The sequence below is a fragment of the Poecilia latipinna genome, unplaced genomic scaffold (genome assembly GCF_001443285.1).
Source record: "Poecilia latipinna isolate Pla-1442-1.1 unplaced genomic scaffold, P_latipinna-1.0 Scaffold558, whole genome shotgun sequence".
NCBI classification, from domain to species: Eukaryota; Metazoa; Chordata; class Actinopteri; order Cyprinodontiformes; family Poeciliidae; genus Poecilia; species Poecilia latipinna.
The window spans coordinates 181,844-197,704 of NW_015113174.1; the positions used below are offsets into that span (position 1 = coordinate 181,844).

At 37.7% G+C, this 15,861-nt stretch overlaps 1 protein-coding gene across 2 annotated transcripts; it reads right to left on the reverse strand.

Moving 5' to 3' along the window:
- Window positions 1–2,319: 2,319 nt before the first annotated feature.
- On the reverse strand, window positions 2,320–6,799 carry LOC106953057 (fucolectin-1-like). 2 transcript variants are annotated; one of them, XM_015041573.1, is made up of 6 exons: window positions 6,448–6,799; window positions 6,205–6,350; window positions 5,478–5,511; window positions 4,805–5,114; window positions 3,501–3,646; window positions 2,320–3,108 (listed from the first exon to the last, which is right to left on the reverse strand). In XM_015041573.1, exons 3-6 carry the CDS (start codon window positions 5,509–5,511, stop codon window positions 2,759–2,761), a joined length of 840 nt encoding a protein of 279 aa, XP_014897059.1. In that variant the 5' UTR covers window positions 6,205–6,350; window positions 6,448–6,799; the 3' UTR covers window positions 2,320–2,758. The 2 variants fall into 2 exon arrangements, with proteins under 2 accessions (XP_014897059.1, XP_014897060.1); XM_015041574.1 differs by lacking the exon at window positions 6,448–6,799 and having other exon boundaries at window positions 6,205–6,381.
- Window positions 6,800–15,861: the final 9,062 nt, after the last annotated feature.

A 15,861-nucleotide genomic window follows, 5' to 3' on the forward strand; every position in this document is an offset into this window, starting at 1 on the left:
ACTGAATTTTTTTGACCCCATTAGTCAAAATGACAAAGAAACATTTTAGCACAACACCTGGTGTGAACAGAAGTTGGTGAAGTTCTGTTAAAGAATGAACTCTAGGTTAGAGATATTTGATCTTTTATTGAAACTGGAGTGTACACTTTTTAATTTTTGAAATATATGGACTGGTACCATCAGTGTGAGAAAACGAACAACAAACTACACAACTACTTTGGAGAAAAAATGAATATGAGCTCCTATGTAAATCAGACAGCAATCTTTGAACGAAGGCAGAGCTAAACTAACAAGCTCTTCTTTCTTCTACTCTGCTGTTCATTTGGGAACAACATATTTCACTAACATATCTTGCGAAGCCCGGTGGTCGGGGAACCGAGGCGTATAAACTTATGAAGATATAAATCTGCTCCACAAGTGAAACTCTCAGCACACCGGAGACGCTGGCAATCCGGTTTTAAGATAAAATTAAAAAAAAAAAAAAAAAAAGATTTTCTCTTTCTAAAAATCACCCTGTAATTCACTAGAGGAATAAATATATTGTCAGGTGTCATTAATAGTCATAATACAACACAAATGGCCATACAGCCATGAACAGCTGACACTTGTTTGATAACCGAAGTAGAAATATTTGCACTGTCCTATTTCTTCTGTATTGAACACAAAATACATTTTCAGGTTTGGTTACAATTATGTTTCACCCGTACAAATAGTTGACTCAATAAACATTTATCTTGCTGTGAAATGAACTTGAGGAAATGTAACAAATAATCTAAATATAGAAAGCTGCATTTGAAAGACTTACATGTGGAAAGAATCGCATCCTTTTCCTTCAGAGTCCAGTAACCCATCTGATGGAGCCATGGGCAGGTTAAGCCATGCAATCAGTTTATGAAAGGAAACGCTTTGTTGTTAATGCAGTAGCATGCTCAGTTGATTAAATAAAAAAAAATAAAAATAGCAATGTCAGAAAGCTTTGGAAAATATAATCTTATCAAGCTTTCCACTGTTGAAATAGGGCATACAAACAATTGTGAAAGCAACATGTGGCCACAGTGGATAATTATTAAGAATTGTTGAGTAAACAAAAATATTTTGCTGATGTAGATAAATCCCCTGTAGGACAACTTTAAGAACCTTTTACAGGTCCTATTGTGGTCTCTGAGCTGGGACAATTCCTCTCCACAAAATAGGCATGGAGTTAATGGTCCCAGGTCAGATGGTCTGCTAATTGTTTCCTGTAAGTACAAAGAAATTAAACTTAGCTTTACTTTTCTGTAAGTCCATCTATAGGATTCAGAAAAATTATCAAATGAATATGCAAAGCATACACAACAGCACCAACAACTGAAACAGCAACAAGACAGGTCCACTGGATTTATAGCAAAGTTATAACAAAGTCATAAGAAAGTGGAGAAATCATACAATACCTGTTCAATGCTGAGGTTACACTGAACAGGGCGGATGTATAATGTGGCAGAGTAAATAAGCGAAGCACAATCTTTAAGATATTGAGTTTGGGCATGGCAGAACTGACAGCTGTCGAGTCCTGGTGCTGCCCCAAGCCCTCATTAACTCAAAACCGCCTGCTTGTGTGAACTTTGGATAACTGGAATATATAAATTCAGTGAAGTTTTGGGGGCTATGTCTATTACCTGAAAAACAAACATGTTGGAAAAACAAAAGTCTTAGGAGTAAACATTTACAAACAATTGACATGTGTCACATATACTGACATACATATATATATTTATATATATACACACACACACATAATATATATTTATATATACACACAAGCGTCTCTCCCCCAACCCTGCCTGTCATGATTTATGATGTGGTTTGGTGAGGTGAGAAACAGGACGCAGGCAGACCCAGGTAAGGTGGTGAAAATGATGAATTTAATGAAAATATCTGGAAAACAGAGCAACAGAGAACAACACGAGGAACATCTGACGGCATGGGGAAACAGGCAACACATGACAAGGATCCGACCAGAGATGAGGACAACAGGTGGTTTTAAATACACACGGGGTAATCAAGGGGATGAGACACACCTGGAGAAAGCGTTAAAGTATTGAATGTAGGTCACTTACAAGCAATAGTTGCATTAATAATGAGCAAGCAGACAAGAAGTCTCATTTGTTTAGATGTAATCCTCATAAAGTTTATATTATAAATCCCTGGGGTTGTTTAATAAGACAATTTATACACTTTTAGCTTAAAAGCTACTGAGCCGAGATTATGTGTTACTTTATTAATATTAACTCTCCTATGTGAGACTGAAATAAAAACTCATCAGAATTTAAAAAGTATTTTGTCAAAAAAAAAAAAAAAAACATTTCATCTTCTAGAACTGATCAGATACGAGCTGAATCTCCAGACACTTTGAACATAAAATATAGTTAAACTCAATAGTGGTCATGGAACAATATATTTGCTTTGTATGACATTTATTAAACTGGTTTGGCATAAAGAAAATGTTACTCAATATCAAGGGTCACAAAATCAATTCCTTACAAGTTATTTTATGTTTAATAGAAAGCAAAAAATAATTAAAACTCAAAATTTCAGAAACCAACACCCAGGTTCCAGAGGGATGTATATGATTCAAAGGTGTAGAATAAAACCTTCAGAGTAGTTATTGCAACAGTATAGAGAAAAATAGTCGAAAAGTGTCATATTACTTACAACAATGAAAAAGAGCTGTTTTTATGTCAACAAAGAAATACTAAAATAATTGCAGAAGACCCAGATTCTACTGAACCCAACAGATGAAATTAAACTCTTCATCATCAGACTTACTGAACCAGCGATGATCTCCCTGTGTTTCCATGGCTCCACTCATGTCACAGTTTTCTTTTGGGACATTCTGACTGCAGCGCTTAGACTCTACAGCATTTTCATCAACCCAGAACCAGAACTGCTGGCGGCAGACGTAGTGAAGTCCGATCCACATGAAGGGACTGCTGGCTTTCTCAGCCTCCAGCTCAGCAAAGGTCTGAATCTGTTCATCCAAGATGGAGGCCAGTCCTCCGTGGTTATCTCTGCAGTAGTTCAGAGCTTCTTCCCAGGTCTTGTTTTGGTCAATCAGTAGAAAAGGTGAAGCTTAAAAATAAGAAACAAACAGAAAAGAACTCAATTTAAAATAAAGTGTTAGAATGTAAACACTTAATTTTACTACATAAAACAATTTATTTTAAGGGTGAAGTAAACCCTGTGAAGCATCAAGAAAAGGAAGAAAATATCTCAGCCTGGTTAGAGGAAAGTGTTTTCTCCAGTCAGACAGATGAAACTTTATCTAACATTCATTTCCTACATTTCTGAATATTACAGACATGTGAATATCTGAGAAAACAATAAGCTGCTGTGTTGCAGCAGGATATTCAAATGTTTTGGTAGCAAAGCATTAACTAATTAGTCAGTTTCCCTAAAAGCTGAAACAAAGAAGTATTTTATTTATCTTTCCATGGTGAGTACTGATAAACAAGATCACATACCCATTTTTGTTCCAGTGATTTTCACGTCACAGAGAACCATATATGTATTTCCTGGTCTGATCACAGTGACGTATCGCCCCGACACTGATGAAGGAAACTCAAAGACATTGATCTGGTTTGCTAGGAAAGCTGTGATGTTTTGAACCCTAGATAAGAGAGAGAAAATTAACATTAACATGACAAAGACAATTCTGCAACAGCAATGAGAAAAAAACTGGGAATTACATTTAAATTCACATTTATCCCAGTGTCTGCAGATTTCCAAGAAGATAAAGATGTGAACTTTGGTGCCCAATGTTTAAACACTGTGGTATATATTGAAAGTCCTGCAGTTACCAAATATGTGTTTTGAAGGTCAACTAGAAAGTGGCATTTCTTATGAAAATGCAAGTGTGAATCCTCAATGCTAAATGCTTTTGGTGAAAATGGCAAAAGCATTTGAAGCCAACTGCTGAAGACTTGCAGAAAGATAAGAAATAGTCCATGAGTGTGAAAAACCCATGTAGAAGTCAAAATTAGCTAAAAAGCTACAACTAGCTAACATACTAATGATAGCATCTGGGATTAGCGTCTGGGTTACAGTCTATTCCATGCAATGTAAAAAAGAAAACTCATGTAAAACCTAAAATTTGAAAAGGACAGAAACATTCTCCAATTCCTTCTGATAAAAATGGCGGGTGAATAAAATTCATACCTTTTATGGTTCCTGACTGATAATAACATTTGTCTGGATGCATCGTTTAGCACTACAAAAGATATGCCACATGCAGTATGAAAAAAGCAATGTCAAAAGCTTAAATTATTCCCTGGTGTTAAACAGCATAAAAGCTGTTAAACTGCCTAACTTCAAAATGGCCGCTGCCTTGTGTCCTCCATGACAGCCCTGAAACTGAATGATTGATTGAAATTCATAGGCAGGACCTGAAACATCCACTGTAAAGCACAACAGACATTTTACATTGTAATTAACAATTCTGCCACACGATGGAGCTGTTTCCCCCACGGGGTGAAAAATTCATAAAAAGCTGAATATTATAAAAAGTACGGAGGTTAAGAATACCAAGAGATACAGTCGGCATTAGGAGAGCAACCTGAACAGCATAAACGTTGAATGGTGAAAATATCACAAAGTATGCAGGAGAAGAAGCTTGGCGAAATTTATGGAGCAACCAGAAAAGTGGAACTCAATAGTGTGAATGCAAAGCCCCTGAGAAAGCTAATGTGAATGATTGATTGCAGTAGATGATACAGATGTGAAAGCCTGAAAATATTAAATGATCAATTTAAGGTAACATGAGACTTACAGCTTGTTGTTGATGCCGTTGTTCTGACGAGAGTTCCCGATGTAGATCTTGGCACCTGATATGTTAGTCACCTTATTATCCTGATGAACGTTGTAGATAGAGATACAGGAAATGTTGTAAACATCCTGCAGGTCTACAGACCACCAGGGGTCAATCTGCTGGTTGGTGTGAGAACAAGTTGATTGATTCCCATCCAAGGCTCTGTCAGCAGTATAATGTATTTTATCAATGCCTGTATAGGTTGTAGACTGATATGCTCTCTTGTCCATCAGCTGTATGTTTGGTTTGTTGGAGTTTTCTGTGGCTGAAACTTTCAAATCACAGAGCATTTAGCTTCAGAGTGTTGATCTTCACATGACAATCATTTTATGGCTTATTTGTCTTCTAACATATCCACAATAAATTCTTGACATGAATAGTTAAACATTAAATGGATCAAAACAAAATACACAATAGACCTAATTAGTTCACGTTGTTGGTAGTCAGAGTCACTTTCATCTTTAATACAATCATTAATATGTATAAACTTCAGCTTCCAACACTAAACTTAAACCCATTTTATGACGTATGATTTAATTTTGCTGTGTACGAAAGTAGGAAGTCATTAACATTGAACTCTTAGAGCTGTTTTAATATTTGTAACGTCAGATTATGAAGTAAATGAGCAGCTTACCACTCAGACAGACGAAGAACAGAATCCACAGCATCTTTGAGGACAAACACACTAAAATTAGTTTTTCTTAACTAAAGTTGACTATATATTCAGAACAGAGGCTGTTCCCTGCTACCTCTTCCTTTACAAATAAATTCAGTTTGGGTTGATATAACTTCACTCCTCTTGTCACAATGTTTCTCTCTTCAAAAGCATGTAAATAAAAATCCAGCTTCATGCTTCCACCTGGATTTTAATATGTTCAGCGTCCTTCACAGTGGGCGGTTTGCAATTTCTCCACTGTGTTTTATGCAAATGGTTCAAAATTATACTTTTCTTTGTATATTATTTGCATTGGTGTGAGAACAGATCTCACATACACTCTAAAATGTTTTTGGCTGTAGTTCATTTGATGGACTTATGTACACTAATCCATTTGGTTTTGTGATGACAACTCACTGTTCTGCCTTCAATTGGCCTGGTTAGAGGAAAGTGTTGTCCCCCAGTTGTGCAAATAAAACTTTCTCTAAAACGCATCTGCTACATTTCTGAATATGACAGACATGCAGCCCACAATGTGAATATCTGAGAAAACAATAAGCTGCTGTGTTGCAGCAAGATATTCAAATCTCATGGTAGTGCAGTATATTTGCATTAAAGGCTAGTCAGTTTCCCTGGAAACTGAAATGATGATAAATTTAGTTATGTATCTTTTCATGGTGAGAGTTGATGAACATGGATCACATACCCATTTTTGTTCCAGTGATTTTCACGTCACAGAGAACCATAAATGTATTTTCTGGTCTGATCTCAGTGACGTATCGCCTCGACATTGATGAAGGAAACTCATAGACATTGATCTGGTTTGATAGGAAAGCTGTGATGTTTTGGACCCTGGATAAGAGAGAGAAAATTAAACATACCACTGACATAGCAAAGACAAATCTTCAACAGCAATGAGATAAAAACTGAAAACAAAATGTAACTTCACATTAATCTCCATGTGCAGGTTGCCAAGAAGATAAAGACGTGACGAGAGTTCTCGATGTAGATCTTGGCACCTGAAATGTTTGTAGATTTAGTTCCATAGTCCAAATTACTGACAGATACAGGTAATGTTGTAAACACCATGCAGGTCTACAGACCACCAGGGGTTAGTCTGCTGGTTGGTGTGAGAACAAGTTGATTAATAAAAAGCTCTGTCAGCAGTGTATGGTGTTCCTTCATCATAGGTTGTAGACTGATATGCTCTCTTGTCCGTCAGCTGTATGTTTGGTGTGTTGCAGTTTTCTGTGGGTGAAGCTTTCAAATTACAGAGAATTTAACTTCAAAGTGTTGATCTTCACATGATTTTGAATTATTTGTCTTCTAACATATCCACAATACATTCATTTAACAAATAAACATTAAATGGATCATAGCAAAGAAAAATGGGAAACATCCAGTTTTTTGTAGTTCACTTTGTTGGTAGTCAGAGCCACTTTCATCTTTAATACAATCATTAATATGCATAAACTTCAGCTTCCAGCCCTAAAATTGAACCCATTTTATGAAGTATGATTTAATTTTGCTGTGTACTAAAGTAGGAAGTTATTAACACTGAACTCTTAGAGCCATTTTAATATTTGTAACATCAAAACTATAAAGTAAATGAGCAGCTTACCACTCAGACAGACGAAGAACAGAATCCACAGCATCTTTGAGAACAAACACACTAAAATTAGTTTTTCTTCACTCAACTGTGTTCAGACCACAGGATGTTCCCTGATGCCTCCTCCTCTACTAATAAGCTAAATAAGAGTCAGTTTGGGTTGATGTAGCTTCTCTCCTCTATTAGGGGGTTTGTCTCTCTAAGCTCATGTAGATAAGATCCAGTTTCATGTTTCCACCTGAATTTGAATATATTTCTCTTCCTTCACAATGGAGGTTTTGAAAATACACTGTTATTTTACACTTCTGGTTCAAAATTACATCTGTTTTTCTTTATTTATTATTTGCATTGCTGTGGTAGTAGATCTCACATAACTCTGGTGTAATTGTGTTGTAAAATATGAAACATGATGATGCCATCTCTAAAATGTAATTTTGTCCTTTTGATCATACAAACTAATCACTTGTTCATCCAGAAGCTTCTTTTAGCCTTTACATTAAATATTAATTCATCAAAAAAATGTATAAATGTAAATATAATTGTAGGTCCCTGAAAAAACTTAGTCACAACCCAAACACCATCTGCTCCCTGCTCTGCCAGTTTTGATGCAATCCTGGTTTTTCGGTAGTCACTATTTCACTGTTATTATTTTAAAAACTAACGGGTTAAATTAAAATATTATTGAATTGTTTGACCTCGTCAGTAAAAATATCAGACAAAGGTAAAAGTCTAGTGCAAACCTCTGTTGTGAACAGAGGTTGGAGAAGCTCTATCAAAGAATGAAGGTTAGAGATACTTTATCTTTTATTGAAACTGTGGTGTTCATTTTACATTTTTTGAAATACTGATTTGTACCATCAGTGTGTCAAAATCAACAACAGACTCCACAGACCCTGGTGAAAAATAAATATACTAAGTATGTTAAATTTTAGTAAAAGCATACTTTAAGTCAGACTAGTCATGCGTATACTTCAAGTTCACTTACGATTACCGTATTTTCGGACTACAAGCCGCTACTTTTTCCCTACCCTTTGAATCAAGCGGCTTATAGTCCAGTGCAGATTTTCTGTGGATTTTTCTTCAACCACCAGGGGGCTCTTTAGCAATAAGTCAATCATTGGAAGTCAGAATTTGAAATCAAAGAAGAAAGCGCTAATTTTCATTTAGGACAAGCAGATGCTAGCAGCAGGCACGTCGGAGAAATGTTTTCAAACTCACACCCCCTCATCATGGAAACCACACGAAGGAAAAGATGCCTCTTTTAATCTGAAGGCTATCGATCTGACAGTACAGGAGGGACATAGAGCCGCTGTACGTAAACTCTGCGTGAACAAATCCATGGTTCGGCTTTGAAGATGCAGGGCTGCGTCCTTAATAGCAGGTTTACTAAGGAAAACCGAGAGCAGCAGAGATATCAGCGGCTTATATATGTACGCTTCCGGTTTTTAAAACAAAAAAAAAAACTTTGTGGGTGCGACTTATAGTGAGGTCGATAGTTTTATAGTCTATAGTCCAGGAAATACGGTAGTTAACTTAAAGGGTGACATTTTGGAACAGCTAATTTTGTGCTTAGTGTATTTTAATAGTAATTAAATTGTATTAAAGAACAATTTAAAGTGTACTAAGTGTACTTTCACGTAATTTTTTTAGAACAGTTAAGTTACACTTAGTGTACTTTAAGCATATTGCTTTTTATGTAATATAAACTTGCCTTAGTATATTTTGAGTGCACTATTTTTGGGTTGAATTACATTTAAAGAATGCATTTTAAATATATTGACATTTGTGTGATCACAGTACGCTACAATTACACTTTTGGTTTATTATAATTGCTAATGAAGTAACTTTTTAGTTACTTAATGTCTTTTATTATTCTGCTTTGCCACTTTGTACATTACATGCTTCACACACACAAACACACCAGGCTACCAGGACACAGAAGGATCCATTACAACACACTTTACAGGTGAAACTAATTACATTGTGCATTCAATATATTCACATTTTTCAAGAGTACATTTGCAAATATACTATCACAGAATTGCACAAATTATCAATATATTAAAAGTTTACAAACAACATGCTTATGAAAATTAGCACAATAAAACAACTTTAGACCAGGAAGAGAGTATTGTTTTAATTCACTGTCACGGTTTTCCAGTATTACTCCAGACAAACTGGCATCAGGATCAACAGATCAACAGATCATATTGAGATGTAAAACTGACGACACCTGCTACATTTAGTGTTAAGGACAAGTATTGTTTTTGTTGTAGAACCTCTGTCACTACCATAAGTAGTGTTTGATATTTTGAAGCATGAACACGTTATTTACTTTGTTAAACAACATTACATCAAGTTCCACTGTAAGGATTGTGCAGAAGCAACGGAAACCTTTAACGAAATGAGCAAAAAGTGTCATTTTTATCCTGATAATGTGGAGTGAGTGAGATAAGTTTTATAAAAATATATTCTACTCAGGTCAAGTCCAAATGATTGAAACCGTACTTAAGTACGGTACACAGGTATATTTAATTCGCTCTCTGCCGATTTCACAAGGGCACTACTTTGTCCAGAGGGAAAAACTTTGACTTGACTAATAACCAAAAGAACAAACAAATATTTAGCTTAATAGAAGCGAGTTCTTGATATTTATATGCCAGCTTGTTGTTAGAATTACATTGTACGTATCCAAGATGGCATAAAAATGTACATGCCTCAAACTTTTTTCCAATCATTGAGGAACTGTTCCCTCCATGAGGCTTTAGCAAAAGAAAACATAAGATGCTCATCATATACAGTAAATACCATAAGGTTTGCGATGTTTTATTTTTCTATTGGACAGATCCTTGCTGTAAGCTTGCATCTATAAACTACGCGCATATGTTTCTGCATATATCAATATGGACATAACTATTATTTTACACTTTTCTTCTAACGCTTGATTCAGCATATCAAATGAAAACAGGGACATCGTGTCCCAACTTTTTATTCACTACTTAATACTTTAGTGGTCATCAGTTATGTGTGAAAAGGAAACATTTGCGTAACCACGGCAACCGCTCAGTCGTTTCACCCTCCGAAAGCCAGAATGAGTTAAGTTAACAGTATCCGGGGACTCCTGGATCATTAACGCGCGTTGAAACCTTCTTCACATGTTTGGCTTTAGCACACCCATGTGCAAATGCACCATTGTTCTACTTTCCTCTCCAATGCAATAAACCAATGCAATAAAGTGCATGTGTGCCAACACACTCAGCACACCTCCAGGCATCTACAATCAGTCACCTTCTCAGAAATCAAGGGGGGGAAAAAACTCCATCCTCCCCTTCCTGGGATAACGCTGTGGGCTAAAGTCAAGATTTGTGTAAGCTGAGATGGTCTTGTTGTCTAGAGAGACACGTTTAATATTTTTGAATAAAATTAGATGTGTGTTTAGGAGACGTTTAGGTTATTATAATTTAACAAGTATAACGTGACCTGCAGAGTACACGCAGAGGTGGTCTGGTCTTCCTAAAAATAAATAAAAGGCAGAAGAATTTATTTTAATTTGGCTTTGTAGAAAGCACTGAGATAGTGGGGGAAAAAGAGAGGAAGCAAGAAAAAGGGAAAAAAATGGATTATTTTCATTGTGGCCATTGTGGGTTTGTTTGATTGTGCTGTGTTTGGAGCCGCGGATGTAAAGCCACATTACAAGCTAAACGGTGATGGACAGAAATGGGAGGTGACCAGTTTGCCACAGTGATTGCTGAGCAAAAAAGAAATCAACAAAACTCATAGAAATGAGAGGACAAACAAAAAGAGAGAAATGTTTGACCTAAAAAGCTCAAAGTAAATGATTTTGCTTAAGATTTTGATAAAAATGTAAAAAATGTCCAGGGAGTGAATCCCTGGATGAGCAGCGTTTGTCACCCAGTCAGTCGTCACGGTTCGCGCAGCGTTCCCCAAATACACGTTCAGACCAACTGGTGAAAGGAGGGCCACTTTTACTACAAAACTAAAAGAAACATGCAGTTATTTCAGTGCAGAGACTAAAACATCTAAAATGCTGCATAAAGTAACAAATCAACAGAAAGTAATAGATGCGAGCTTTGTGCAATCCCTGGTGAGTTTGATGCTTGTGCACGTTTGCCTGGGCAGCAGATAACAACGTTAAGTTTAAACCACTCTCATGTGTTACCTCAGGATTTGTATTGCTGGTGACCACTTTGCATTTCGCTGCAGAGGAAAGCCCCTCCCACGCCGCCGTCACTTTACCGGTTCTTCCTGAGTGATCTGCTGGTTGACAAAAACATGTTTCTGTTTTTCGCTACGGCCAACACTGAGGCGTTTCTCAGCACCTCATGCATGCAAACGCAGCTACAGGAAGGCACATGTTCACAGACTGTACAGCGTCAATAAAATCATAATCATTTATTTATTTATTAACACTGAAACTGTCAGACGTGCAAGGTAAATCGATTATCAAGACAACAGCAGCCAACCAGCAAAGCCCTCTCCAAAGAGCTAATGCATTTGAAAAGTCTTTTTTCTTATTAATTTAATAATTATCAACAACAAAATGACATAGGTATGTTTTATCTGGATTTAAGTAATCTATCTGTCATCTAGGACAGTTTGGAGACACCAATTACCAAACAATCATGGTCTGGACTGTGGGAGGAAGTCAGAGTACATGGAGAAAATCACACATGCACAGGAAGAACATGAGAACTCCGTACAGAAAGACGCCAAGCCGGGATCTGAACCCAGGACCATCTTGCTGCAAAACAAGTAAGATGGTTGTTGTTGGTTTTGCAGAAACGACTGAAGTAATTTCTACTAAAATTTACAAATTGCTTTGTAAATGATAGAACGTAAAGACCAGAGGATTAACTGCAAACTTTACATAATTCTCACTGTCTATTTTTATTTCTTTTTATATTTTTGGAGTTGCACACAAAAGGAGACGGTCAGGGGACCTTGGTCACTGAGTCGAGGTGAGCTGCTGTTGCTGCTGTTGCTGCTGCTGCAGCATGGCAGCTGTCATGTCTGTCATCTTTTGGAAATGTGGAAGTCATATTGGACTTTGAAGCCAGTTTATTGGTGAAGAACCTTAAGGAGCAATTAAGTCGATTTCTCTGAATTGGAACACCAACATTCTGCTTTCCAACACAAACAGAAAGCAACCTGAATGACGGGGTTTTTTTTTCCTTTCGTTTTATATAGATTTTATATATTTTTAGCATTTTTTTATGCTACCGTGTTTCCCCGATAGTAAGACACCCCCGATTGTAAGACGTATCGGGGGTTTCAGGGGGGTCGGCTAATATAAGCCGTACCCCGAAAGTAAGACATATGTCTTACTTTTCGGGGAAACACCTCTCATCTAGCTGCACGCCGCCTCCTGCCCACTTCCGCGCCGCCCCCCCTCCATACGTCACCGCGTCTGCCGCCTCCGTTTGATCCAAATGAGCGCCACCTCCTGCCCATGCCTGCGCCGTCCCCCTCTCCATACGTCACCGCGCCGTCCCCCTCTCCATACGTCCCCGCGCCGTCCCTCTCTCCATACGTCACCGCGCCGTATGCGCCGTCCCCCTCTCCAAATGTCACCGCACTGTCCCCCTCTCCATACGTCACCACGCCGTCCCCTGCACTTGTCACTGCCGCCTCCTGCTTAAATTAATTTAATTTTATGGTTAAAACAAAAAATTCGACAATTTTTTTCCAATATAAGACATACCCTGAAAGTAAGACATAGTGGGGCTTTTGGGGATAAAAAGAAAATAAGACACTGTCTTACTTTCGGGGAAACACGGTAATAGTACACATTATCAGTCAATAACAAAAGGCAAAAGACAAAGCAGATGGACAAATAGACACCGTGTACACCACACAATGTAAAACCTCCATGAGCAATACACCGTAAAAAACAAAACAAAACAAACAAAAAAATCACTAAATCAAATGTTGACCTGATGACAAACGTGTAGCCAAGGATTTCTTTTGAATATGAAACAACCAAGTTTCAACATAATTAGAATCAGTCATATAGCATGACATCACTTTATCAACCGGTTTATCATGCTATTTAAACATCATTGTTTTGGAGGCTGAATCCATGGCAAATCCTTCTAAGATTATCAGGCAGTGTGCTTTTTCATTAGAGGTTTCCACTTGAGTGAAAACAGGCCTGCATTCAAGGCTTCACCCGCAGCACCTGAGATCCTAGCAACGCCCCTGAAACATTTGTCTTGGCTCTATTTCTATCTAGCTCTGGCTGATTGTCCATCCTGCTTTCTGTCTGTCTCTGACAGATTTTACTGTCCAGGATGTGCTGAAATTTTTTTTTTTTTTTTTTCAACCGCAATTGCTGGACTAAATTAGACTATAAAACTATCATCTGTATAGCGCCTTTTAGGATCTCCGTGTTCTTTACATGTGTACGTTAGGTAATCATGGGAGATTTTGTTTTCACCCTTCATTTCCTTGAATTAAGTGTAAAATTGTGTCAATCGAGTACTTGTGGCGAGACTTGAAGAATGGTGTCCATGGATGCTATTTATCCAGCCTGACTGAGCTTGAGTTTTATTTATTATTAAAGAAAATCTTTAATCTCTAGATGTCCGAAGCTAGAGCAGAGACATACAATTCGATATTGTTGGCTGGAATCATAGGGGGGGGGGGGGGGAGTTTCGGGGTGACCCACATCACCTATTCTCCTAATTCTCTGACCGGGTATATCATAAACTTGGAAAGAAATACATTATGGTCTGTGGTCGTGGTGTGACTAAGTGTGAAAAAGTTCAAGGGGTATGAATAACTTTGCAAGGCTCTGCAAAATGGTCTCTCCATCTCTGACAGTCTGTCTCTTTCACCCTCCTGTCAGTTTTGCATTTCTGCTTTGTGAGTTGTGTGCTTTGTTCTTTGTAAAGAATATTTTTGAGTGTGAACATATCAACCCCTGGGGGCCACCTTCTGTTTTGTGCCACTAAGTAAATCGACATCTGATATCACTTCCTCACTCCATCTGCAAACAAGCATTTTGTTTACGAAGACCCCAGGTGATGTTGTTTTTTGTATTTTGTTTCTTTTACAGATGGGAGGCAGCAGAGCAAACGAAATCTTAATCTGCTCGGGATTGAAAGGGGAAGAGGAGAAAATCAAAACACGGTTAATGAGGCTGGACTGCAATAGGACACCAGATGGGTTCAAACGAAATGTGTGCTCAGCACCGACTGACATCACACGAGGCGGCTCCTCGGTGTCATTTGACACATGAGAAAACACGTCAAACTTTGCGGCTTTATGCGGTTCCGACCACCCCGGTGTATTTTTCTAAGTGATCGGGTTACGTTGCGGATTAGCCCATTTGCTTCTTGATGGATTCCATTAGTGTTTTTTTTTTTCTTTTTTCTTTTTGTCCGACACGTTTTTACTAATGGACAAAGACGATGTGAATAAACACAAAACGACGTCTTCATTTCAAATCGTGATTTTGTATAACAGGAGAAAAAGAAAATGATCCAAACTTGGCACCATGTGAATAACTCATTTGTTAAAGGCATGAATTAGCTGTGACTAAACTACTAGCCACGTCTTGTCTTCATAAGGAAAAGACCCTAAGCATTCAGAAATCATCTAAATGGAATCTGATTGACAAAATGAAGTGGGATGCAACGTCTCAAAGAGCTGACGCATGACTATGTAAAAAAACAAAAGAAAGATTAGAAAGTGATTTCTAAGGCTTTAATGTTCCAGTGAACCACAGTGAGAGTCATCATCCACACAGATAAACGCAGGATATTCTCCAACCTACCATAATTAGTCCAAGAGCGCAATTTATCCAGAAGTTCATAATTTAGGACATTATCTAAAGAAGTATTTCTTAAAATGAGTCCAATGACCTTCAAGCTTTAGACGCGTCTCTGACTCAGATGATTGCATCACTTCCTCAGTATGCCAGCTGAAGCTTGTTGATCAGCCCTGATCGGTCGAGGTGTGTGTGACAGGACCTAAAATATGCAGGACAGTTGGTCACTTGCATTAGTCAAGGTCTTTGGTCATTATGCAACTCCAGGATAGGGTGGGCATAACTGCACTCCATGGAAGAGTTTCAACACAAAAACCACTGCTGACCAAAAAAAAAAAAAAAAAAACCAGACCTGGCTCATAACTGCTGATAAACATCTGGATGATCCAAGACTTTCAAATAACTTTCTGTAGCCTGAGAAGACAAAAGTCCAACAATTTGGAGGTTATTGGAACATGGTGGTGGTCTGGTTGTGCCTCAGGACCTGAACAAGTTGTCGTTAAAAATAAAACTACGACTAGTTCTCCTTTCAACCAGAAAAATTATAAAGGAACATTTTAGGGCATCTGTTTGTGACTTTAAATCTTAAGCACACTTGGATAAATCGGCAGGACGACCCACACCAGGAGATTCACCTTCAAATTGCTCACAAACAGAGAGACCAAAATCAAGGTTGTGGAGCTGCATACAAGTCTGGTTGGGATGCTGCGACATGACACTAAACGGGACGTTCATTAAAATAATTCTGCAGAAAGGAGTGTGAAATTTAAAACACAGCCGGGTAAAGGACTCGTTTCCAGTTATTTCTAAAGGCAGCTGTGTTTGCCTATTGGGGAAGACTTTTTATTTTTTAAATATGACTCGACTATCTAAATCCATGCTTTAAGCTACCATTTCAACAAACACTATTCACTCAGAATAACAATAGATTTGGTAGGATTTTAAAGGGATTTTATGCAATT

Excerpts from the sequence above, each read along its gene's own strand:
- LOC106953057 (XM_015041573.1), bottom strand. The coding sequence starts at position 5,511 with ATGCTGTGGATTCTGTTCTTCGTCTGTCTGAGTG. Across the intron at positions 3,647-4,804 it reads AACGGCATCAACAACAAGCT|GGTTCAAAACATCACAGCTT; the intron begins GTAAGTCTCATG and ends TCTCTTATCTAG. Across the intron at positions 3,109-3,500 it reads AATCACTGGAACAAAAATGG|CTTCACCTTTTCTACTGATT; the intron begins GTATGTGATCTT and ends CTTATTTTTAAG.